The 27,160-nt window shown below is 44.7% G+C and overlaps 1 protein-coding gene across 1 annotated transcript in view; it reads left to right on the forward strand.

Moving 5' to 3' along the window:
- FARP1 (FERM, ARH/RhoGEF and pleckstrin domain protein 1) overlaps window positions 1–27,160 on the forward strand; it is a 290,467-nt gene that overhangs the window by 42,065 nt on the left and 221,242 nt on the right. The window contains exon 2 of the mRNA XM_030856865.3: window positions 15,051–15,244. Within this exon, the coding sequence (XP_030712725.2) occupies window positions 15,074–15,244 (171 nt within the window). The 5' untranslated portion in view covers window positions 15,051–15,073. The remainder of the gene's footprint in view (window positions 1–15,050; window positions 15,245–27,160) is intronic.

Here is a 27,160-nt window from a genome sequence, read left to right on the forward strand (position 1 = left end):
TTATGTAGAGCTGGGGGAGAGGAAAATTCCATGATTATTTTCTGATTTCTCCTTTTTTTGGTCTCTTCATGTTTTCTGTAACAGATGATATACTTTATTGTTGTTTAATTTTTACTTATTCTTTGTTTGCTTTTGTAGTCTCTCGTCTGCTTCAAAATTCTTTAGATAAAGACTGTTCATTCTTCTTTCTTATATTGGGGTAGAGAATAGTCCATTTTCCTTTCAGTGGGACTTTGGTAGAACATCATTTACTTATATTTTCAATGTTAGAAATATTCTTCGTAACTTAACATTTTTTTTCTTTCATTCATTGTCTTTCCATAAAACAGTGTTTGAGCTTGCAGATAACTGGTTGAATTTTGCTTTGTTCTCAAGAATTTTACGCTTTATGATCTGAGAATGTATACCATATACATAGAACTTCTGTTATAGGTGGATTTTTTGTGTTCCAGCAAACTTGTTTTTATTTGAAAAACTGGAGTATAACATTTTTAAAAAGCATTTTTTAATTTGCCATTTCTTGCTGTCCAGATATTGTTACTTCTGTCCTTATTTATTGTACTGGGTAGGCTTATATTTCTTTAGTGATTGGCTTGTTCGAGTGAGTTATAGAACGTTGACGCCTTCTAGATTTGGCTGCTACCTGAGTGAGCGTCAGGCACCCCATTTGGGAAACGGAGCTGGTGGCCCCTACTTTTAGGCTATGAGGTGGATGAGGGAGAGCCCGGAAGTGAGGGGTCGGACCAGGGCCTGGCATTCAGCCAAGGGCTCTCTTGCCCTCTTGTTTCCCCTTCTCAGTTCTCCAGCTTTTCACAGCTTCTCCCCATAAAACTTGCTTCTGCAGGTACCAGCCCCGTGTAGCAGTCAGTCGTGTAGGATTGTGAGTAGTGAGCAAAGTAATGCAAATAAGTACTTAATGAATGGCACGTGTTATTAGGTGAAAGTGCTTTGTGAGAAGACGAAACAATTTGAGTGAAAACTTATGTTCCTCAGCAGTTAACAGAAATAGCAGAAGTGCTGTGCTTTAATGTCTCATTTCACAAAGCAACTTGTCCTTTGAGCCGGAGAGTGATCTGGAGCTCGTTTCTCAGCCCCACTTCCCTGTCACTGTGTCCCTTTCGTGGCACGTGGATCCAGTCTGGTTTTGTATCTGTTTCTGTTAAGCAGTGTGTTCCATGGGAACGGAGGGTTTGCCTTGGGAGAGGAAGCGTAATCTTAATTTCCCTTTGGGCTTTCTTTGACTTGGCCCAGGAGCATCTGCTGTGTGGATCTCGGTTTCCCTCGATGCTCGGCAGTTTTCACTTTTAAGGGTGGTGCCTTTGCCTGCCCTTTCCAAGGTTCTTTAGTCCTGAGAACTTAATTAATTCACGGTGTTCCATAAATGCTCTAATCCATTGCATGAATAGATGCTTGGAAAAATCCTTGCTCATAGAAGTGAGAAATTATTTAAGACAGTTAAAAAATGCATAATTTAGAACCATAAAAAGAGAGTACACCATGGGAAAACTGGGCAGCTACATGTAAAAGAATGAAATTAGAACATTTTCTCACGCTGTATACAAAAGTAGACTCAATGGATTAAGGACCTACATGTAAGACTGGAAACCATAAAACTCCTAGAAGAGAACATAGGCAGAGCACTCTTTGACACAAATCATAACAATATGTTTTGGATCTGTCTCTAAGCCAAAAGAAACAAAAGCAAAAACAAATAGGACCTAATTAATTTAAAAGCTTTTGCGTAGCAAAGAAAACCATTGACAAAATGAAAAGACAACCTACTAAATGGGAGAAAATATTTGCAAATGATATGACTGATAAGGGGTTAATATTCCAAACATACAAACAGCTCATACAATTTAATATCAAAAAACCCAAACTACCCTGTTAAAAAATGGGCAGAAGATCTGAATAGAAATTTTTCCAAGGAAGACATACAGATGACCAACGGGCACATGATAAGATGCTCATATATCATTAATCATTAGAGAAATGCAAATCAAAACCATGATGAGATATCACCCCACACCTGTCAGAATGGCTGTCATTAAGAAGACCACAAATAACAAATGTTGATGAGGCTGTGGCTAAAATGGAACCCTCATACACTGTTGGTGGGAATGTAAATTGGTGCAGCCACTGTGGAATAGTATGGAAGTTCCTCAAAAAACTAAAAATGGAACTACCACAAGACCCGGCAATTCCACTCCTGAGTACATATTCAAAGAAAATGAGAACACTAACTGAGAAAGATACATGCACTCCAATGTTCATAGCAGCATTATTTATAATAACCAAGATATGGAAGCAACCTAAGTGCTCATCAACAGATGAATGAAGAATATATATATATATGTATATGCACGCGCACACACTCACACACACACACACACACACACACAATGGCATACTACTCAGCCATAAAAAAGGATGAAAATTTGCCATTTGAAACAACATGGATGGTCCTGGAGGGATATGATGCTTAGTGAAATAAGTCAGAGAAAGACAAATACTGTATGTTATCCCTTATATGTGGAATCTAAAATATACAACAAACTGCTGAATATAACAAAACAGAAAAAGGCTCACTGATATAGAGGACAAACTAGTGGTTACCTGTTGGGAGAGGGAAGAGGGGCGGGGAAAAAGGGGTATGGGATAATGAGGTATAAACTACTATGTATAAAATAAGGTACAAGGATATATTGTACAGCACAGGGAATTATTGGCATTATTTTGTAATAACTTTGAAGGGAATATAATCTATATAAATACTGAATCACTATGCTGTATACCTGAAACTAATATATTATAAATCAATTATACTTCAATTTAAAAAAGATAGAAAAAAAGTCCACTACACTCTTTATAGGTCTAGTAGTCATTCAGTAAGCATTAGTAGTAAGCATTTTGATTATTTGATGGATTTTCTCCTTTGGCGTCCTTAGCAGCTTACATGGGTGATTAGCCTAGTAGCTTGATTGGCACCTCTGTGCTGGAAAAGGTGAGAAGCTTGGGGGAGACTGTGATTGCATCTAAAATGACTAAGGTGTAAGGTCACTGAATATTGGAGAAGGTGACAATTTAGAGATTATCTTGTCCAGGAGGGCCCATGGTGAGCGGTGAAGACCAGCCTGTCTGCAGTCTGGTCCCACGTCTGCCACTTTACTAGCTGGGTGACCGTGGGAAAATTGACTTAATCTCTTTGCCTTGGTTTCCTCATCTGTAAAAGGGGTCAATAATAGTATCCACCTAACGGTGGAGGTGAGGATTAAATAAATTAGTATTTGCACAGCTCATAGAACAGTGCCCACTCTCCTCTAGAAAGGGCTACATAAGTGTTGGTTAAATTAAAATAATAACATATTTTTCCATATTCTGTGAATGAGAAGCTTAAAATCCAGGAAAGTTAATTTTACTGTATACTCAAACACTTCAAAAATTAGGATTAGAACCTGATGGACAATCTGATGGATGGTATCTAAATCTTTTCCCTTCCAGCAACCCATGGCAAAATGTGCTATTCATCATCATTCATTTTATTAATGGACAACATTGTTTAATTAAATACCTTATTTTTTAACCAGGCTGACATTTAAATTCTTCTTTTTTCACAAGGGGTTTCCCTCTTTTATTATGTTCTTTTCTTTTCCTTGACATTTCATTATTTTAATTAATAATTAATTCTAGGGGAAGTGTTCCAGAAGGCGATGCCCTTCATACCTCTGTTGTATTCTATTGTATCCTTTGGCCTGTAATAATATTGCCTAGTGTATTTCTCGAATAATATTCAAATGGTGAGAGAATTTCACAGTCTATTCTTTAATGGTTTGATAGAAATTGCTTTCCTTTTCCCACCCTGAAGGGAAGCCCTGTCATTTATGATTCATTGGTTTTGGGAAGCTTTAGGAAATGCCTTTTTTTCCCCTAAACGTTGTATGAAATACTATCGTTACTCACTCCAGAATAGATGTCAGTAGAATGTTACACAGGATGTAGGACACATTTCAATGTTGCCATTTATTTTAAAAAATATTCATTTATTTATTTGGCCACGTTGGGTCTCCGTTGCGGCGCTCGGGCTCTAGAGCGCAGGGCTTAGTTGCCCCACGGCACGTGGGATCTTCGTTCCCGGACCAGGGATTGAACCCAGGACCTTGGCAGTGAAAGCGCCAAGTCCTAACCACTGGACCGCCAGGGAATTCCCTGCCAAATTATTTTCTTAAAGCTGCATAGTTTCACCTTGTCTTAAAAACCACAGTGGCTCACCCTGGTCCATCAGATGCACCTCCTGTGGCTTTTTGGCCCTATTATTTCAGGCCGACTGAAACCTGCATCGCACCCACCTTTCTGCTTTTCACTATTTTCTCACCTCTGTTGGTCTGTATCCACCATGTGCACAGCTCCTGGCACTGCGTGGACACTTCCTTACTGAATGCAAAAGGAAACTCCAGCAAGCCTGTGTATATTTTCCATAGGTTTCGTTTCCATCTGCCCTCAGGGCTACTTAAAACAGCCTTTTCCCAAGGACTGGGCGACTTCCTCGGCATTCTCTGTAGCTTTTAAAATTCACATACTACCTATTGTCAGAAATAAATACGTTGCCTTCAACAGTTATCACTGAGTACCTGCTTTCTACTGCTGGAGAGATGATAGGTCCCATAAAGACGAACCGTATGATGCCATGTTCCTGCTTTGTGTGCTGCGTAGTGCTAAGCGTAGTCGCTGAATTATTACAGGTCCTTAAAAATGCTTGTGAATGGCGATGATCCCAATTACTGTGACATTTCAATGACAGTATACTTTAAACAGTCTGTTATTTTCAAGGATGTTGAGTAAGCAGATCCAGTAATAGACTGCAGCCTCCTTATGGGTCAGACAGGGCTTAGGTGCTTTCCACAGGTATTTGGAAAGGCTGACCAGTGTCAGTTGGTGACAAAGAGAGAGGCCTTTCCGTCGTGAGTGGATGAGAGTGCTGCTGTGTGTCAAGTAGAGCGAGCTTGACCACAGCCTAGGAAATGCAGCCTCTGGTTCCACTGCAGCGCTGATGTTCTGTGGGAACCGAGAGACGCCGCCAGCTGGTTTCTTATCTTCCAGAAGACCACCTTTCTCCTTCCATTTTATTTACCCAGGCCTTTTAATTAGAGGAGAGAATGGAGGGGGAGTTAAAATTTAATTTTGTACCCTCAGAATCACGGAGAGATGGACATGATGAAAATGTGAATCATTGGAGATTTTTTTTTCTGGTTTCCTGTTTTTTTATTTCTATTGGAGTGAAAGCGCCTTCTCTTCCCAATACCTTTCACTCCTGACTCCATCCTGCATGTTTTTGTCCTTGCCTGTTTCATGGAGGACATAGGTTCTACCAAATCAGCGAAAAGGCAAACAAAAGCGTTGTCTTAAGTCGTTTTTAGAACAAGGTTGGAAGACAAATGAAAATGTCCTGGGAAAAGGAATGCCACTTTTTCTTGCCAAGAGCTGTTGAAAGAATCAGTCTGGTGCGTGTGTGAAACGTGGTTTTTTTCCTCGGTGAAGGTGTCGAGTAAGTGCTTGATTTGTGTCAGGTGGATTTACTTACCTCAGCTGATCCTCATGGGGACCCTTGGACGTAAGAGGCAGCGGTCTCGGGCTGGAGCTTGAGCTAGGAGCTGCTGGGGGGCTTGTTAAAACCCAGATGCGGGCCCACCCTCCCTGATTCAGCCGGCCTGCGCGGGGGCGGAGAATTTGCATTTCTAATGAGCTCCCAGGTGGTACTGATGCGGCTCGTTTGCAGCTACAGTTTAAGAAGCCCTGCAGGCAGTGGTCAGTTTTCTCTGCGTCTTCTAGGAGGATGGCTCTGCAGTGGAGACGTGACTGCCTGAAGTTCTCATAGCCCCCGAGTCGGGCGGGCCCTCGCACTATGACAGGAGGAACATGTCATGCTCCCAGGTAATGCAGCCAGGCCCCGCCCCCCCCACTGCCCCTCTGGGCTTGGAATTGAGCTCGCAGTGCAGGAAAAGAGGAGAAAGACCTGGAAAGCAAGTGGAATATAAGCCCAATGCGAGCAAAATGCCAGGGAGAAGAAAGTAAGGCTTCCCTCCCCCAGCCCCAAAGAGTAGATCAGGGAAGGCTTTCTAGAGTCGGAGACACTAGAGCCGGTAAAGAGGATATTTTAGGAGGAAGAAGCAACAGCAGCCGCCACAACATAGGAAAATGCAGCCACGCTGAACAGTTTGTTTACAGGGAGAGAAAACGGGGCAGGTCATTGAAATGCGCGGCTGGGAATTTTCACGTTTATGTTGTTATTGATTAGACTCAGGTTTTTGAGTAGAAGGTGTGGGTAAAACTAGACTTTGGAAATAACCTCTGCGAGTGAGAGACTCGCTCTTCTGCTCTGAGTTGTCCTTGAAGTACTTCGCAGAGATTTGTTAGGGGGATTTAAGATAGCCTAGTTAATTTTTTCCCCACTAGGGTTGGAGAGGAAAGACAGTGAAGAAATATTCTTTATCAGGTTTCCACAGTTCAGTTCTCTTTTCCGTGGTGGGTGAAATGGGGCACCCAACTTCCCAAGAGTTGATATCCTGGTCCCCCTTCTCCCCAATGATCCAGCGGGCCTGACAAACCCTCGCCTGTTTGAAGTGTCTGGTTGATGTAAAACAGGTGATCTGCAGTCGCTCCTTCTGCTCACAGACTTTTTTGAAAGAAGTAAATCTATCCGCCCGGATAGCTGTTTTTGAACTTTCTCAAAACCCCTTATCTAAGTCTTGTGAAAGGCCAGCCGTGGCCGCCTGTGTCCTGGAGCAGCTGCTGGGCCGCGCGCCTTTCTGGGGCGTCTCCCCCTCCCTGGCCTGTGGCTCCCCGGGGACAGGAGCACAAGGTGGCTTTGTCACCTGGCACCTAAGCTGGAGTGAACAGGCACTGGTGGAGGTTACACATGCTTTGCCCTTTGCCCTCCTGGGAGTCTCACGTGGTCAGTCATTGTCCCCGCCCGCCCCCCCCCCCCCCCCAAACTGGCAAACGCCAGCCCCTCCACCGTCAGCGAGAGGCCCTGGGCGCTCCGGCGGCTCTAGGACCCAGCCCCGTAGCTTCCTACAGATCTACCTCTTGGGCTGCTGCTTCTGTAAATTATTCACTTCCTATGAATTTTTCTCAACCTGGAATTTTTCAGTGGCTTACGTTTAAAACTGGAAGGAAGACCTCTTGCCAACCTTCTGCTCGTCAGCCTGTTTTGAACGATAATTGTCACCCTTGTTTACTGTGATTTCATCTTAGTTGATTTCATGCTTTAAAGGGGACGGGGTGGATAGCAGGCATCTGTCCTTTTAGAAAAATGAAAATTTTAAAATTGTCTTAATTTTTGTCTGAATGGTACAAAATATTAAAGGTTCCCAAAAGTGAGCAGTGGAAAGCACCTCTCAGCCTCCTCATCGCTGTCTGCAGCCATGTCTCGAGCCAGCTCTCCTCCCTCTGCCCTTCCAAGAATATTCATGTGTGTGTCCACTTACATATCGTATATTTAATGTATAATTTACATATCATACCTTTGGCCTGTTTTCCGTTCAAAGGATTTTAGTAAATTTACAGACTTGTGTGACCATCACCACAATCTAGTTTTGGAACGTTTCTATCACCTCCAAAAAGATCTCTATCCCTCAGGCCCTTTGCCGTCAGTCACAGCTGCTACCCCGACCCAAAGCAACAACTTTCTGTCTCTCTAGATTTGCTTTGTCTCGATATTTTCATATAAGTAGGCTCCTATGCCATGGAGTCGTTTGCCTCAGGCTTCTTTCACTTGGCAAAATGTTTTGGGGGCTCATCCACGTTGCACCGTGTATCTGCATTTCATTTCCTTTTAATGACGAGTAATAATATTCCCTCCTATGGATATACCACATTTTGTTTACCCACTGGGTGATGAACATTCGGATTATTTCCACTTGTTGACTATTTTTAGCTCTAAACATCTCCATACACACAGTCTTTGTGAAGACATACATTCTCCTCTCTCTTGGGGAGATACCTAGGAGTGTAATAGCTCAGTCACCAGGGGAACCCAGTTGCTGGGTTGTATGCTAAATTTATGATTAACTTTTAAGAAACTTCCCCAATATTATCCAAAGTCTGCACCTTTTTGTATTCCCACCAGCCATCAGCAATGTATGAGAAATTCCATTTTTTTCCCATTCTCGGTAACACTTGTTACTGTCCATTATAGTGGGTGTGGAATATTATCTCATTGTGGATGTAATTTGCATTTCCTAGTGAGGGACAGTGGTGAACATATTTTCATGTGCTTATTAACCACTTGTATATCTCTGGAGATTTAAATTCTCTTTTTATTATCAGTTTTAAAACATATGGGAACAGTTAACTTAAGGCCTCTCACCATCTCAACTCCTTCCCCTGCCAATTTTTTAATTATTTCTACATTGTCAGGAATTATAATATTCTGCAGCTATGACAGTGATTTTAGCCTTCCTCTTACAGTATAAATGGATTTAAAGTTTACCAATAATTGTTTTTCCTTGTTTTACCACTTAGCCTCTTGTTTTGCTGTTTATCCTTTAGTAGCTTCTCCCAGAAGGGCTTGAGTTCTTGACTATTTTAAATGTTTCAATGAAAATTCAGCTAGATTCTGATTCTTTTATTTCTTGGAAGATAGTTTGGTCAGTTAAACATTGAACGTGTGTTATCGAATGCAAGTTTGTGTGCCCAACACACAGTAAGGCCAAATAAACTGAAACGTCAGAGTTTGTAGCAGAGAAAGGTTTATTGCAGGGCCGAGCAAGGAGAATGGGTGGCTCATGCCCCCAAACCCCCAAACTTCCCAAAGGGTTTCAGCAAAGCACTTTTAAAGGCCAGATGAGGGAGGAGGGTAGCAGGGTATGTGATCATCTTGTGCACAATTCTCTGATTGGTTAATGGTGAGGTAACAGGGTGGTTAACTTTATCAGTCCTTAGGCACCACTAGGTCTGGGGGCCACTCACCAAGTAGTTAATTCCTTCCATTTGTTGGTGGTTTTTAGCAACTGAAAAACTCAGCAAAGATGCCTGAGATACTATTATCTGGGTACTTCACAGAAGAGCTACAGAAGAGGATATGGGGGAGTAGTCTGTCCCAGGCAGGCCCCATAGGGTCCTGCTCGGTTACAAATGTTGCTGTGGAGTCTGAACTTTTATCCCCTCCTTTGTTTTTTTTGAACTGCTTGCGTTGATGCCCAAATAATTCCTTCTTAATTTTTGAAGATGAGTGATGACACAGGAAACTTCCAGGTGTTCATCATTTTAGTTATTTCTGGGATATGATATGTTCATTTATTATGGAGAATCTTTTATTCCTGAAATGTCTTCCTGAATTATACCTTAAAATGTTTTTCTTGTTCCATTGAGGTTTTTTTTTTTTTTTTCGTTTAGGGACGCCTATTATGGGTGTGTTGGATTTCTTTGTTTTCCATATTTATCATTTTTCTGTTCTAAATCTTTTGCTTGCTTTTCTCCATCTTTCCCCTCCAGACTCTCATATTTTCACCAGTGTGTATTTCCTTTTAGCTGCTTCCATTTGATGATTGTTAAAGCAGCCCAGACGGACGAAGACAAAGTACCATAAACAGGAAAACAACAAATTTATTTCTCACAGTCCTGGAGGCTGGAGAATCCAAGATCAAGGGCCAGTGGACTTGGTGTCTAGACCCACTTCCTGGTTCATAGATGGCAATCTTGTGGTATTACTTTTCCTCACGTGGTGGAAGGGACAAGAGAGTTATCTGGATGCTTTTCATAAGGACACTAATCCCATTCAGGAGGGCTCCACCCTCACCATCCAATCACCTCTGGAAGGCCCTGCCTCCAAATACCATCACATTCGGGATTAAGTTTCAGTGTATGAATTTGGGGGTGACACAAACATTCATTCTATAGTAGTGACTTTGTTTTTGGCTGTGCCACATGGCATGTGGGATCTTAGTTCCGCAACCAGAGATTGAACCCATGCCCCCTGCAGTGGAAGTGTGGAGTCTTAACCACTGGACCTCCAGGGAAGTCCCAGTAGTGATGTTTTTATTCATTCTTTTTTTTTCACCCTGAGGTCTGCCCTCATGCTTTATTTCCTTCTCATGCTTCCCTGAACTCTTGTAAATCCTCTTCTGTTTTTGTAGATAGAATCAGTTATTTCTTTGTTTTGTTAATTTATGACAGTGTGGGCAAAATTTTCATCTGTTGCATATAACATTGCTTTGGTGGGTGTTTTTCATCTGTCATTCATTTTCATTTTCCTCTTTTTGCAGCATCTTTGTAAAGGTCCTTTTTTGTTATTAGATGAATTCTTTATGAACTAGCTATTTACAGGAGCTTCACGTGAGCAGGAGACAGGGCCATGTCCCATGCCAGTGGGGATTCTTGTGACCTGAGGTTGTGTGTGTGTGTGTGTGTAATCCTTTCAACCCTTATTTTTCTCTAGCTTGCTGAGACTGGTTGTGTTCCTAGTGGGGTCTCTCTTTTTCACTTTGCCTCGGCACCAGACTGCTTCCTGCTAATATGTCTTACCTGTGTGGTTTCTCATTCAATTTGACCTTTCCTGCTTCCTGATTTCTCCCACCACACTGCATCCAGGGAAGCTCTTAGTGCTACCTGCGTGTCTGTTGCCCTTCTTTTCAGAAAGTTATTGCTGGATATCCTGCTTATTTGGGGAGCATGGCTCTGGCAGGCATGGGCTCTCCAAGAATTTTCCTTCTCTGTCTGACCTTCGCTGCAGTTTGCCAACTCTTCCTCATGTTTCGTGGTTCAAAGCTACAGATGTGTTCCAGGTTCCTCTGAGATGGAGTTAGCATTTTTGTGTGTGTTTTCCTTATTGCTTTTGCGTGAATTCCAAGAGGAAGTCTTTAAGCCAAGAGACTATAACAAGACAATTCTAGTTTTTTATCTTTTCTTTGCCAGTTAAAGTTTGCACTGCTTTTTTGTTGTAGTCATTATTTCCTTTTTAACCAACTTTTCACATAGAGCTAAAGAAGAAGGTAGTTTCACAAACAGCTCTTTACTTTTAGGTCTGGAATGATCATGTTAGTAGTAACATGGTACAAGGAAAGAAATATTAATCTTTTTTACCTTGACTCTTTCTTAAGGAATTCAGAAGTTGGAGGAAGTGATGGAGGTAAAGTTGGAATAGAGCATGGATTGCTATTTATACACAGGAGGCTTTTAGGTTTGTTAGGTATGTGATGTAGAAGGCTGTGTTTTATTACTGGATTCACCAATTTTGCTATCCAGCATCGGTTATGGTTACCCATTCATGACTTGACAGCGTTCCTCAGATATTCCCTTGACATTCTTAGGCTGCTCCGCTCAAAACTCTTGGCTGGATTTATGTTGGAGTTAAACAGCACTTTCCGTGAACAGTAACAATCTGCCTGCAAGTATAAAAACAAAAAGTGTGACATGCTTTGTTGAAATGTTAATATCCAGAAGTAGAACAAATATAGGCGTGAGATCATTTGAAGACTAAAAAGAGATAAAGGAAGTTAAGGTACCAGATGTCTGTTAATCACCGGCTCAATTTAATTTTTAAGTGCCCAGCTGTTAAAAATCACAGTGTTCTTCTGGGGATCTTGGGCCAGCGTGGAGAGAAAGGGTTCCATTTCGAGGATGAGAGCCTTGCTCTTTGCTTAGGTAGGACAAAGAGAAAATGAGTTTAGAGCACCTTTAAGGTGGGGTGACGTGAGAGAATAAACCCTGACCTCCCTGCCGTCGGCTCCCTGGATGGGCATCAGAGCCACAGCCCGGACCTACCCCTCTCAACTCAGAGCGAGAAGAGGCCAAGTGGTCAGGCCCAGCATCAGTGATTGAGGACAGGGCCTGTCCATGCTGGTGGAGTGCGGGGAACAGAAGGTGGGGTTGGAGGCGAGCAGTGGAGGATGTTTACAGAGGCAGGGAGGGATCAACACCAAAGTAGGAATGAGTGCAAAGAGGAGGCTGGCAATGGGGAAGGCAAACTGGACTGATGTCAAAGCTTTCTTTAGCGCTTGTGTTTATTTTTAACCATGAGACCATGAATAGAAAACATATAGGGGAATAATTCTGCCTGGTTTGTGAAGATTATTTTAAACACAGTGATGCCATAGTTAATTAGATCTATACCAGCCACATATGATTCATTGAACAAATGTAGGTGATCTGTTTTTCACTTCGGTGTAAAGCATTGTAGATGAGCGAAGTCTAGTTGTGTCTTAAGACCAAGAGACGATTAAGCAAAAGATAATCACATAATCGAACAGATTGGAATTAGGTTCTTAAAAAAAAAACTTATTTGGGGGAGAAATCAGAAAGGTACTTACTTGTATAGCAGACCTGTGAAATCATAGATGGACATTCAAGAAAGGAGTAGTAGTTCTCAAAAGGCTGGTCCTTAACTAGCATGGTGACACAGAAGTCCAATCGCAAAGGATTGCATAGGGACGAAAAATAATCTCTTACAGACGTTGGTGGAAAGTTGGTGGGGAAAATGAGTGTGGGAGAAATAAGTAGTAAATGGTGTTTCCTGGGTGGTGGTCAGGCCCTCTCCCTTTTCAGTCGAAGGGTGTGTCTTTTCAGGCCAGGGTGGTTTGATCCAATGACCCATCTTATCGAGGTGACTCCATAGTTTCTACTCTACTGACCTCAGGGCCAGCCCTCTGTGTCACAGGGAGAATGTTCGAGGTTTCACTGAGAGGAAGGGGAGGTTCCCATATGGAATTCGGTGGGAAACTTCTGGGAAGGAACCTGACTGACCCTTCAGGAGAAGGAAGAGCCTTGGTCAAGAAGAACCTACACAATGAGGCTGACAAACTGGATGTTTTTTCCTGAAGCAAAGAGCTGAAGGGTGGCTCCTAAGATGCAGCCCTGAGGTCTATACCTCACACCACAGGTGACCCTTGAGTGCCCCTTCTGTGACTTTCTTTGTCACTGAGACAAAGGGTCATTCTTTCTCTGCCTCTTCTCCCTCGGCCCTTGTGTGAATTTACTGCCATAACAAAGTCCCACAGGCTGGGTGTCTTAACAGAGGTTTATTTTCTCACAGTTCTGGAGGTCGGAAGTTTAGATCAAGGTGTTGGCAGGGTTGGTTTCTCCTGAGGCATCTCTCCTCGGCTTGCAGATGGCCACCTTCTCCCTGTGTCCTCACATGGCTTTTCCTCTGTGCATGCCTGGTGTCTCTGTGTGTGTGCAAATTTGCTCCTCTTATAAGGACACCAGTCAGATTGGATTAGGGCCCATCTTAATCACTGTTTTAAATTGGTCACCTCTTTTAAGACCCTGTCTCCAAATGCCGTCACATTCTGAGTTACATGGGGTTAGTGCTCCAAGGTAAGAATTTGGGGGGGACACAGTTCAGTCCATAACAACCCCCATGGCTGGGCATGTTTGTTCTTTTTGCTTTTTCATTGCCCTGTCTCCCCCCCACCCCTTTCACATTCACCCTCACCCTGGCTTTCACTTCTACAGCGAGATGGACTCTGAACCCAAAGCCCAAATCCAGCTCCACCTCCCCCACAGCCTGCTGGATATCCTTTTAAAGCCTTCAGTGTGTCCCCAGTCACACACACACCTTCCCCTCCCACTTCTTCACTTCTGCCCTGATTTAAAACTTTCTGGTCACTGTTATACTTTAATCTCCTTCTTCTCAGTAGCTAACCATTTACAACACCGGGTTAATTTTTCCATAAAAGTGGGTTTTATAGCATCATCTTTTTATTTCCGTCGCCACTGTTCAAGCTGATCCCCTCGAACTCAAATTGTTGCCTTAGCTCTGTAACTGGACTCCCCCAGCCCCTGCCAGCCCGTCTCTTTTTCTGGCACATTAGTATAGATCATCTTCACATTCATTTTTCTCAAGTTCTACTTTCGTTGTGTCATTATTCTTATTCAGTGACTCCCTACAGGGTGAAGACCATCTCTCTCAGCTAGGCCTTTGATGTCCTTTGTGGTCTGATTCCAACCTAGTTTCCAAATGCATCTTGAACTCTGCAGCATTGATTCTCAGTTGTCTTCCTAAATGCCACCTGATTTCTGTCCCATAGCTTTCTTGATGCTGTTCTACTTCCCTGGAATTCCTTCTCCTTGTGTGTTCCTGTCTCCTTCCAAGCATTACCCAACATTTGAGACTCAGTGGAGTTCAGTTCCTACCTTCTGCATGATGGAGAAGATAACTTTGTCAATACTGTAATATGTAGAATGGTTTCCTGGGAGAGGGGGAACGACTGCGGGAGGGTGGCAGCAAAAAAATTAATTAGGAGGAAAAGAAGAACTCGAGAGAAAAGACCCTACCTGACGTCACCTGGGTTTGTGTGAGCGTGTGTTTCGTTTCCTCAACCAGATTATAAACTCGGGAGCTACAAGATCCGTTTTATCTATTTATCTCGATAACGCCCACATTACTTGGTATGTTCCATGATCCATAAAAGGTAAACTAATGGATGTTAATGATATGCGTTAGGCACTGCTCATTATCTTCCCAGCAGACCGCAAGTGTGTGAAAAATGGTGCCTAGCTCATGGTAGACCCTAACTAAGAATACGTAGAACACAACTGAATCTAGCGTATTAAGAGCTGACTGTAAAACTAGAAAAGGATAAACTATGTAAACGTATGCAGAAGGATGGGGCTTCCCTGGTGGCACAGTGGTTGAGGGTCAGCCTGCCGATGCAGGGGACACGGGTCCGTGCCCCGGTTCGGGAAGATCCCACATGCCGCGGAACGGCTGGGCCCGTGAGCCATGGCCACTGAGCCTGCACGTCCGGAGCCTGTGCTCCGCAGCGGGAGGGGCCACGACAGTGAGAGGCCCGCGTACTGCAAAAAAAAAAAAAAAAAGTATGCAGAAGGATAAAATATGCACAAATATTTGCATGCCTTGAGTGGCTAAAGGTGACGCTGTGTGTGAATGAGCCGAACACTTACCAGCTCGTGTGATTCCTGCGCGGGGGGTGGGAACTGGCCATCTTGTGCTTCGGGGACGTGGCCACAGTGACCGGCAGAAGGCGACCAATGTTACTAAGGTGGTCTCAGTGAGTCTCCTGATGTATTTTTCTTCTCTCTGCTTCCTGCAGGCATCATATAATCTGCTCTCATCATGGGAGAAATAGAGCAGAGGCCAACTCCAGGATCGAGACTGGGGGCAGCGGAGAATTCGGGGATCAGTACCTTGGAACATGGACAGAAGCCTCCCCCGACGCCTTCAGGAAAACTCATGTCCGTCAGAATCCAGATGCTGGATGACACCCAGGAGGCCTTTGAAGTTCCGGTAAGTCGGGGGCAGCCTTCGGCACGGGGAGGCTCGTGTCATTCCTGCGTTTCGGTGACGCGAGGTGGCAGGTCTGTGTGTTCAGCGGCTCCCTGCCCACCCTCGCCGTCCTCCTCTGGAGCGTCTGGTTCCGAGCTGTCAGTTTTTGGATTTATGCGCGGACCGCGCCCAGTGATATCAGTGGGTGTGTCATTTGAATTTTACTCTGATTTTCCATATTCCAGTAGATATCTGTGTGTACATGCCTATGTATGTATTACTTAGATATTTGAATTGGAGGGAACTGTGGTCTGCGTCTCCGTTTAATTTGCTCGTTACAAGCAGTTCCTCTCAACGTCGATGCATGTGTGTGAGCACTCCGTTTCCCTAGGTTACTGGCAGGAAAGTTCCGAGAAAACCATCAAAGACCTGAATGGGTGTTCCGACATCAGAGAAGTTGCCGAGCATGTTTGTGGGTGGGGAGTCGGGGTGCAGAAGAACCCTGATCCCAGCCCCCAGTGTGGCAGCCCTAGAAGGGAAGAGGCCCCATCCCAGGGGCGGACCAGAGTGGGGTGTCCAGGAGCCGGGCAGAGAAGGAGGAACGGCAGCCTTGGCCTTGTCCATCAGCTAGAGCTGCATGCCCCCGTGGTTCTGGTGTCTTCCTCAGAGCCCCTGCCTCATGGCCCCTTGCCCTCTCTCATCCTTCTCTCCAGCCTCCTCCTGAAATCCGACCACTGCTAGCGGTTCGGGAACCACCACCAGTTAGTTATGTGCAGATGCAGGGTTTGTTCCCGTGGCAGGGAGAGTGCGGACGTGTGTGTCCACCTCTGTAGAACTCTGACTGCAGTCTCCTCAAGAATGAATTAGCATCCAGAGAATTCACAGCGCACTCTGCCTGTTTTCTGTGTTCTCCCTTGGGTACTACACCCACATCTCACATGGCTTGTGTGTGGGGGGAGGAAGGAAGTAACTCTTGAATTCCAAACAGCCAAACTGTAAGCGAACTTTGGGAACATAACCCGTTTTTAAAGTGGAGACGATCCATCAATTATTCCCGATGGCTAGAGCAACTAAAACTTAACAGTTGGCATTCACGTCTGCATCTCATCGTTTAATGGTTTATGTAATATGATTCACTAAGTCATATTCATTTCAAAGAATGTTGTTCAGAGGGTGTGAATTACCATTAAGTGTCTCAGGGAAGCTAAACCTCAGAAAAGCTGCGTTTAAACCTGCCAATGTATTGCACGTTGCAGACCACCTTCGTATCTTTCTAATTTACTTGTTGTGGAATTCCTGTCTCTTTAAGGACTTGAACTTCTTCATATTCTGAGGCACAAAGCCGTTGCTAATCTGCTGAAATTGTAAAAATAGATTGAGGGGCACACCTGCCAGCCTGGTAGAGTCCGGCCTTCTGCAACATGTCCCAGCCTCCTCTCCTCCCCGCGCCGCACCCCACATCCCTCCCGCACCCTGCCTCCTTTCTCTTCATTGCCAGACTGGTTTGGTGAGGTATTTCATTTCAGTGTTTCCTCTTTGGTACTGCTAAGGACTTCTGAGCCCAAGTCTCTAGCAACGCATTCTTTTTTTTTTTTCTTTTTTTATCATCTTTATTGGAGTATAATTGCTTTACAACGGTGTGTTAGTTTCTGCTTTATAACAAAGTGAATCAGCTATACATGTACATATGTTCCCATATCTCCTCCCTCTTGCGTCTCCCTCCCACCCTCCCTATCCCACCCTTCTAGGTGGTCACAGAGCACCGAGCTGATCTCCCTGTGCTACGTGGCTGCTTCCCACTAGCTATCTTATTTTACGTTTGGTAGTGTATATATGTCCATGCCACTCTCTCACTTCATCCCAGCTTACCCTTCCCCCTCCCCACGTCCTCAAGTCCATTCTCTAGTAGGTCTGTGTCTTTATTCCCATCTTACCCCTAGGTACTTCATGACCTTTTTTTTCCTTAGATTCCATATATGTGTGTTAGCATACAGTATTTGTTTTTCTCTTTCTGACTTACTTCACTCTGTATGAGACTTTAGGTCCGTCCACCTCACTACAAATAACTCAATTTCATTTCTTTTTATGGCTGAGTAATATTCCATTGTATATATGTGCCACATCTTCTTGATCCATTCATCCGATGATGGACACTTAGGTTGCTTCCATGTCCTGGCTATTGTAAATAGAGCTGCAATGAACATTTTGGTACATGACTGTTTTTGAATTATGGTTTTCTCAGGGTATATGCCCAGTAGTGGGATTGCTGGGTCATATGGTATTTCTATTTTTAGTTTTTTAAGGAACCTCCATACTGTTCTCCATAGTGGCTGTATCAATTTACATTGGTGTTCCCGTGTGTGGTTTGGACCGAGGGCCAGCAAATGCTGCTGTTGTGTGCATGAGCTACAGGAAGCATTGTACTGTATTCACTTGCAGTTCTTGTTTCCCTGAACCAAAGGATGTCAAAACTCTGGTCCTAGCTACTACTTAGCTAGGAACTATATAGGAACTCCCTGCCTAAGAAATAGGAATAGAAGTGTGTTTGCGTCTTTTAAAAAAGATTTTACTTGATAATTTCTGTTGTCTGTGCTTTGCATTTGTAACTCCTCTGCCTGGAAGGTTTCTCATACCACCCCCTTCCCACATAAACTCCTGTGCATCCTTAGAGGTCCTGTCTGTTTTACCCAGATGCCAACTTCTGGAGGCAGTGGCTGTTTTCTTCCCCCATTTCAGACTTCTTTGCTCATACATCTGTCAGGGTGGAGCTGGACCCCTGAGATTCAAATCCCAGCTTCATCTACTGACACATTAATCACCTTGGGCAAGGTACTTAATCTCTCTGTATCTCAGTTTTCTCCTCTGTAAAATGAGGCTAATCAAAAACCCTACCTCATTTTATGAGAATAAAAGAGTTGATACAAATAAAGGAACAGCTCTTGGCACATACTAAGAGCTTGGACCATAATATGATTAGTGGTACCAGTGGGCATTTGCCGCTTCACTGTTGGCTTCTCGGGGCTGGGACCTTACCTTATTGTCTCATCCCCAGCACCTTGCACAGCGCCTGGCATGTACTAGGTGCTCATTAAGTGTTTGCTGACTGAATATTAGGAGTAGACTGAATCTTACAAGTAGAATTAATGCTATTGTTAGTTTTTCACATGCCTCATCCATTCATGTTTAATTTTTATTTCTGGCGTTGAGTCAGAATGTTCCTTCGCAACCCATGGGCAACAGATGTTTTCCATAACTGCCTGTAGAAAGGCAGCAATCAGCATTTTTATTGACTAAGCTGATTCTAAATTACTACCTTGTGGTCTTTAAGAACAGAATCAGCCAGGTCTCTGCACAGCTGGGAAGCATCAGGCTGGCTGTGGTGACTCAGCCGCTGTGCTTGGGATTGGAGTGGAGGGACACAGGATCACAAGAGACCCAGCTCCCCATAAGTGCTTTAAACCTTGCTCCAGAACTTTCTGCTGGGGATTCATCAAGGCCAAGTGTCTGAGCCTGGAAGTGTCCCCTTAGCCCACACGTGCTCCCTCCTCAGGTTGGGCACCCCACAAGGATGGGTCCTCCTCGTTAATTCACATTCATCACACACACGAGCAGGCACTTGGCCAGAAGTCGTTACAGTTTCCCTTGGGGGACATTCTTCCATGAACCACAGCTTTCCTTGGGGGATTGAGTTTCCTGGGCCTTTCCTAAGACTTTTGTTTTAGAGGATGGACGAAGGCCAAGTCATCATTTAAAAATGCATGTTCCCTAAACACTTCCTGGCACAGATAACCACACCAGTCTTCATCATTTCTTACAGCCCTGAATGAGGTCTTATTAAAGAGTTGAATCCTTTGAAAAGCGTGAGCAGTGAGCATCAGACTTCTCTACGCCATGGCTAGTTCTACCGTCACCTTTGCTCTTGAACTTGGACGGTCTTTTTAGCTATTTCCTCTACAGCGTTGAAAGTTCAAAAGTAATATTTATAGGAAATTCTTACGGGGCGTTTTATCATCTTTATGTGGAAAAGGCTGTGCGGATAAGCCCCAGCCTGTGGTTTGTGATATATGCAGCCTTCCCTTCCAACCAGAGATGATAAATCGAGGTGACTTGTGTGGGTCTGAAAGGGTTAAATGACTCCCTCTACTCCCACCCCCCTGGAAGGTTCCTGAGAAGGTTTGATGTGTCCTGTCCTCACTCATGACCCCGCTGGTAAACAAATGCTGTTCCTGCTGACGTTTGTAGGGTGAACAGATGGCGCCTTCCCCAAGTGTTTATTCAGTTTATGTGTTTTCATTAGCAAGGCCACCCTAGCAAGAGTGGAGAAGAGCAGAGGAAATCAAACGGAGCCACGTTCTGTTGCTTTTGAGCGGCCCTGGTGAAAACGCTTGGGAGAGATGCTCACAGGTGATGCGAAGACGCCTGGCCTTTGTTGCGTAGTGAGCGGGCGTGGCCTGGTGCAGGTGCGGAGTGCTCCGTGTCAGCCACAGCCATCCCGGGGAGTAACAATCATCGCGCCCTGTGTTTGTGTCTTGTCGGTTGCTTTACTCAGAAGCCTTTGCAGCTCCCAGCTGCCTGAGGATAAAGTATGGATTTCTTCGTCTGGGGAGGCTGGGAGAGAGCTGGGGCCTTCCTGGAGGGCCCGCTGCAGATGGCTGAGCTGTTATTCGTTGTGATTCCCCACTGCTGTCCTCGGTTGGTTCATCCTGTGCGTTAGCATCTCAAGCCAGAAAATTCTCTTACCTGTTCACGTGCTTATTTTTGGCCTCCCGCAGGTAGAGTGGGACCTCTGTGGAGGCACGGCCTCTTTTGTTCTTGTTTGTCATCAGATTCTATACCTCAGCAGTGCCTGGACCCAGCCGATGCCATAACCTGTGACCGACGGCCCACACCTCTGTTCAATCATTTGCCTCTCGCAAGTGGTGAAAGGTGGCTGGCGCCGTCATCTCTGTAAGATGAGGGAACACTTGGGGAGTGCTTCGAGTCACTTCATCACATTTGCACAGTTGGGATAGGACTGGGATTGGAACCGCCTTCCCCGACCCCGAGCTGCCGCATCTTGTAAGATCTGTGGGCTTCCACTGTCTTGCCCAATTGCATCTTTTCAAACTTGCCTCCAAGCCTCCCAGACGGGAGGCACCACAGCCTCATCTTGGGGCTGCTCTGGTTCTTTTTCCATTTCTAAACACCGGCCAACATCCACTAACAAATTTATCAAGATCACCTCAACCGTCCAAGCCCCCCCCCGGAACTCTTGCTGGGGGCCATCTCTCTCTTCTTATAGTACTTGCTATGTGTACCTCTAATTAGACTTTGAGTCACAGGCTTTAATCTTGCTTCTCTCCCTAATTAGTTCCCTTATAAACCCTGCTGTGACTTGGTTTCCTTATTTGCAAAATGAGGTGTTTGGTCCAGATGATACTACAGGCTTTTTTTTCTCCCTTTCTTTTTTTGGAAGTCAGCACCTTGTGTTGACATCTTTGTTGATGAATTACCTTTTCATGACTGTATTTGTTAATCCCCCAGGCAGATGGTAAACTCTTTCAGAAAAGGGATTTTTAATCTTAAAAAAACCACAAAATTCTAAAAGGCTCCTCAGAGATAGTAGTTACTGTGTAACTAGTAAGTGCTCAAAGCAGTGTGGTCGGGGTGAATAAGCGGATGGTATACAATATGTTGCTTACGGAGCATCAGGCAACGTTAGGATTTTGTGTGTGTGTGTTGGTGGGAGGTGGGGTAACTTACCTACATCTCACTAAACTAAATTGGGCCAAACTTTACGCCACTTGAAAATTGTAGGTAGAAGATGGAAAGAAATCAGATATTTTCTGGACAACTCATTATTAGCAGGAAGCAAACAAATTTGTTGAAAACAAACATCTAAAACTTTTAAGAAAAATGATTAGGTTGCACGTCATAATAAAAGACTGCAAAGGGTTTTTTTATTTAAGGAGGGCAAAACTGCCTGTGTTATCTCAGACCTAATTTGGAGTCTCACACGGTCAGCCCATAAATGATTAAACATTTATTTATAAATGTTTGTTTATTATAAACATTGTAAACATTATTTCATTTTCTTACATTTTGAAATGAAGCAGTCGTTTAATTTCTTTAATTTTCACTGAAGCCTGGGCTTGACGTCAGTCGAGGGCTTGTTCCTCCAAGTGCTTTGTGGTTCTGCAAAAGGTCGTAAATGGTTAGAGAATTTGAAACTGTCTTCATAGGCTTGCGCTCAGAAAAAAGGACGTAGCAGAAGTTTGTCTTTTTAAAAAGCTCTGCGTGTCCTTTTGGGGACCCCCCCAGTTTACATCGGGAAAAGCTGAGGCTGATGGCTTGGAGCTGGCCTTGTGTCACTCACAGCCACTGTGTCTACAGAAACGCATGGTCCTTTTCTGACTTTGTCTTATGTTGAATGATTTTGTTCCCTTTTTAATTTCTATTTCAGCCATCTTAGAGACGATGCCTTTTTGGATAAGCCACTAAATGTCTTGGTTTTTTTTTTCTCCCCAAAGAGGTGGAATGTACATTTAACCAAGATCTTGGGGGGAAATATATCTTCCTTTGTAATACGTGCTCTGCTTCTCGGTTCCCCTGGAATCGCAAGTCCCTGGCAGTGGGGTTATTCCTTGCAGTTGATTGGATTATATGATCTTAGAAGGCAGGTGTGCATTCAGGGGTCCTTTTATTTGTTTTTCTTTTGCGTAAAATGCACTAAGAGGTGATGGTGGTGATACCGAGACCTAAATAAAATTTAATTGACTATTTAAACCAGAAGGGAGATGTGTGTGCCCAGAGCTCCGTTAACTGCCCCTTAAGCAGCTGCAGTTTGAACCAGAATGAGGGGAAGGAATTTCACAAGTTCACTCAGCTTTTTAAAAATGAGTCCATATTTCTTTCCCCTTATCAGTGTTGTTTTTGGCTCCTATTATTAGCAGAGTTTCTGAAAGAGTATTCATGTCCACTCCGCGTTGCATGGTCCTTTCTGTGTTTTATTTAACTTGAATGATAAATGGTCCGTCTGGGTCTGGTCTCATGATGTTAAATTTAAGGGCTATTTTAATAGATAAAAAAATTTTTTTTCATAATTCATTTCAGTGGAATACTGTTAGCCTTCCTTTCTAGTTCCTTAGAAGCAGAGAGTAGAACTTAAATGTTGGCCCGAAATGTTTGTGTGCCCCTTTCAACTCCACCGTAGACCCTTGATCAAAGTCATTTCTGAGGCTCTGACGTGATGGCAGGAATTCTGTAACAGCTGTTTGCTATTTTCTCCCTGAAAAGTCTCTCAGTAGAAACTAATAAATAAAAGGAATAAACTGTAATTGAGAATGTCTGTATCAGACATTAAAGTGGGCCAGTATTCTGGGGAAACGTAGGGAGTTTGAGAAGCTGCTTTTTTCCTCCCCTCTTTATTTATTTATTTATTTATTTATTTTGCGGTGCGCGGGCCTCTCACTGTTGTGGCCTCTCCCGTTGCGGAGCACAGGCTCCGGACGCGCAGGCTCAGTGGCCATGGCTCACGGGCCCAGCCCCTCCGCAGCATGTGGGATCCTCCCGGACCGGGGTACGAACCCGTGTCCCCTGCATCGGCAGGCGGGCTCTCAACCACTGCGCCACCAGGGAAACCCCCTCCCCTCTTTTAAGTGGAGATAATAAATTGTCTGAATTATAAAAACAGAGTGGTTAAAGGGGAAAGTCTAGGGCCGCGCATCCGGGCTTCAAGGCTTACTAGCTGGGTGGCTCTGGGTGAGAAGATGACCACTCTCAACCCACGTCCTCGTCTCCGAATCCAGGGAACACGTACTTCACGGGGCTGAGGTGAAGCTCACGTGAAATACCTTCTGAGAAAACACCTCGCAGAGTCCTGGATGCGATTAGTTTCTCCTTAAAAGCTAGTCTTTTTTTCTTCCTTTCACACTAAGCTTTGCTCTCCTTCTTGTTCATTAGCAGAATTGAGACTGTGCTTGCATTGTAGAGCTCTTGGACAGGTGAAATGGAAAAGAAGCCTATGAAAACACTTTAAAATTTAAAACTAGCATACTTGTCAAGTGGACTAATTCTCTTTTTTTACCCACCCCCCAGCTTTCTATATAGTCTCGTGTGAGTCTTTGCTGAGATAGAGATGAGGAGCCCAGGTGGCTTTCGAAGGTCTGTAAGAAGGGAGTGCCACCTGGACAGGTGTGATGAAGTCTCAGCTTCTCACCAGCACAGTCACTCCCTTTTTCCGACGTGTCTGTAGCTCCTCGGAGCTTCAGTTCCCTTAGCTTTAACATCGAGGGGGTGTTCGTGTAGCTTAAACATTTTATGTGCATGTCAGCTTTGCTGAATTCTTGGTCTCCTTCATTTACTTAGTCCAAAGCCTCTGTTTTCCTAGAGTCAGGATTTTCCTAGGAGAACCTCTCATCCCTCTGGCCCAGGTTGGCTGTAGGATTTCAAGGTGGTGGACGGAGGGTTTCAGGACCCTCTAGGACGGGTCTTCTCTGCTGGCTCCTTTGAAGGAAGTATTTAGCTGGCTAGATACCCCTGTGTTTGAATGTGAATGTGAAACATATTAACATACAAATCAGACTGATGTTTAAATGATCTGCTATTTTATTTTTTATGATTCGCTTATTTGCTGTCTTTCCTGAATTCGAACATTGGAGTTGGAAATCATAGCTTTAACTCCTAAGAAATATATTGGAATGATTTAATCAGTTTGGGATCTGTAGAGAAAATGATCGTGTGAAAGCAATACTAAAAGTCAAACTTGATAACTGTGAGCCAGGAGCCTTATAGGTTTCTCCTTCCTCATTTATATAAACAGGAAGCTAGACTTGATACCCACAATAGAATTCCAGAGCGCTGGTATTATTTTATGGAATGTGATCTTGCAAACACGATATGAGTCCCACGAATATTTATGGACACGCACGGCAAGGTGTTGCTGATAAGAAAATGAACAAAAATAATGGCTACCCTTTAAGAAAACCCTTGCTGTGTGCCGGACTTTTTGCTACATCTGTACTTAACGTTCTTTCACTTATGGCTGATCAGTGAATCTATGAGGTCGGCATGAATGACCCCAGTGAGGCGTAGAGGGCAGAAAGGGCTTGATCTAGGTCGTAGAGCCAGGGTCCTGGCCCAGCCCCTCTCTATACTTAAGCCCCGCTCTCCCCATGCCATTAGATGGGCTTCAGGGCCTTAGGGAGCCCATAGAGAGTCCAACAACCTACCACATCAGTCGTGCTGGTCCGTGAGACAGATGCCAGTGATAGATACTCTTTAGTGGGTAGGATGGGTTAAGAGGGCTGAGCCTGCAGGAGGAAAGACCAGTGACACACGGTGGTGACTGTTAAGGGCCCCAGATGGGATGCTGGGGAGGTGACAGACGCAGGAGAAGGGAAGGAGGTGGAATTGAGAGGACTTGCAGCGTGTGGGAGGGCAGCACCCAAAGAGTGGGGAGCACAGACCTTACGTTTACACCTGGGTGGCTCTGTGCTGCCACGGAGGACTGGGACATCGACTGGCCTTTCTGTGACAACTGTTGTACCGGAAATGATGCCTTCCTTTAGTTGCCGTGAAAGGCGCGTTGCTAATTTGCTGGTGAAAGGCACTGCCTCGTTTATAATCACAAAGAAGAATCTGTGATTCTATAAATGAACCTCTGAGATTCACAGTGATTACGTAGATTGTACAAACTGGAAGTATCAAATGGTGGTTGATTGCTTGCTTTCCACTTACATTAGGAAGATTATATTTACTCTGCGTTTCAATTTCCTTGTCATCCAGAAGCAACTCTGTGCAACTTGCCGCAAGTAAGTGAGGGCCAGACTGGGAAAGCGTTGACACCCAGTGCCTTTAGACGACGTTCAGAATCCTTAGGAATGGGGGTGTTACCTGTCCTTTAATTCTGATGCCATTTACTGATGAGGCGAACTGATCAAGTGTGTTTGGCTGTCACGTCATCTTCCATGGTCATTTGTCAGAACGTGTTTCCGCAAACAGAACTCAAATGCTCCCATTACCTTCGATCTAGATATAAGGCTGAGTGTCTAAAGCATTGAAAAGCGAGACCCAAGAGCCCTTGTGGAGTTATTAGGGTGTCAAGACAGTGCCTTTTTCACAGTTACAATCTGTGTTGGTTTCTTAGGGCCGCCGCGACGCGGTACCACAAACTGGGCAGGTTCAACGACAGAAATCCATTCTCTCTGAGTTCTGAAGGCCCGAAGTCCAAGACCAAGGTGTTGGCAGGATTGGATCCTTCTGAGGGAGAATCTGTTCCGTGGTGCTCTCCTAGCTTCTGGGGATTTGCTGGCAGTCTCTGGGGTGCCCTGCATCTCTGCATCCATCTTTACGTGGCCTTTTCCCTATCTGGGTGTCTGTCTCCAAATATACCCTTTTTATTGGGTTGGCCAAAACGTTCGTTCGGGTTTTTCCTGAGATGTTATGGAAGAACCTGAACGAAATCTTTGGCCAGCCCAATGTAAAGAGAGTGGCCATACAGGATTAGGGCCCACCCTACTGACCTCATTTAAACTTGATGACCTCTGTAAAGATCCTATTTCCAAAGAAGGTCACGTTCTGAAGTACAGGGGTTTAGCGCTTCAGCCTGTGAGTTGGAGGGGGCCCCAGTTCAGCTCATAGCAAAAGCGTATTTAAACAGTGGGGAAACGAAGGGGAAAGAACGTCGGTATTACCCTGAGCCTCGAGACGGCTTTCGCTTAACACACGCCTTTTAAAAATAAAACACTGCAGTCTTTGTTCTCCCTGAACATTTTGTAGGAAGATTTCCTTCTTGGTATATTTTTTAAAAACACAGTTAAAGCTCATTGTATGTAAGGCTGTCTGATGTATAACCCAAAGCATTCCTCAGTTCCTGATTCCAAGTATGTATCCCTGAACGAGGAACAGCAGAAACGGGGAATAAAAGGCATGCATGACTGATCTTCCTAGGTTCCGGGGGACACTTGAATGGGATAGATGTCCAGTAATAAGTATCTGGAAACGTTTTTATGGAGGTCCATGCCCCTGTGTTGGTGCTGTTTTTTCAGTGTTGGCATTGAGTGGGTTTTCCGAATCCTAGCTGAGCTGCCTCTCCGTATTGTCCCCTCCCATCACATCTGCCCTTCAACTTCGCAGGACCCTCCCCTCCCTCGACCCTCTTCTCCCAGGGCACCCAGATTCTCCCTTGCTTTGCTGTGATTCTGGGGCGGCTGCCGTTCCTTTCTCCTCTGCTGCTACCCAAGGCAGTTAAGAGTGGTTGGAAAAATGTATCACAACAGAGGTTGTTGCCACTGTAAATTTACAAAACTCAGATCTTCCCTGGTCCTCAGAGCATCCCGGTGACTGTGCCAGAGTGCCCCACTGCTTTCCTGGTTCCCACGGTGGCTGTTATAGACCTTCCCAGTCCCTTCCAGTTAGCTTTCGCATTCCTGCGGCTACACAAGCTTAGTCTAAAGGGGCAAGAAGAGGGAGTGGGTCTCAAGCGGGTCACGCTGTGGCCACGCAGGAGGGCCCGGCCAGCGGCAGCGATGGCCGTTGCCAGGGCCAGGAGGGAACCCGAGGAGGGGTGGTGGACCACCCGTACCCTGTCGGCGTCGCCTGTCCCTGAACCGGAGGCCCGCAAATGAGGAGCCTAAGGTGAGCGGTCTGTAGAGGCCGGCTGGTGGGGCCGTGAGACAAGGGCCAGGGCACCCCATCTCTTGGGAGATGCCCAGGACTTACACCTCACAGAGGAAGTTGAGGCCACCAGGCATGGGCTCCCAAGTTCCTGTCTCCTAAAACTTAGGCTCGTCTCTCTTCCCCTGCCTTTGTCTCCATCCTTGCAGCCTCTCCTCTGACCCTCCAACCTTCATTCCGTCTCACGCAGGACACTGCTTCCCATGGCAGGCGCCAACAAAAATGCCTTCTATTCACATATAAGTTCTGTCATTCATGGGCATGCTTTTATTTAATTTATAG

The sequence above is a fragment of the Globicephala melas genome, chromosome 18, assembly GCF_963455315.2.
Source record: "Globicephala melas chromosome 18, mGloMel1.2, whole genome shotgun sequence".
NCBI lineage: Eukaryota > Metazoa > Chordata > Mammalia > Artiodactyla > Delphinidae > Globicephala > Globicephala melas.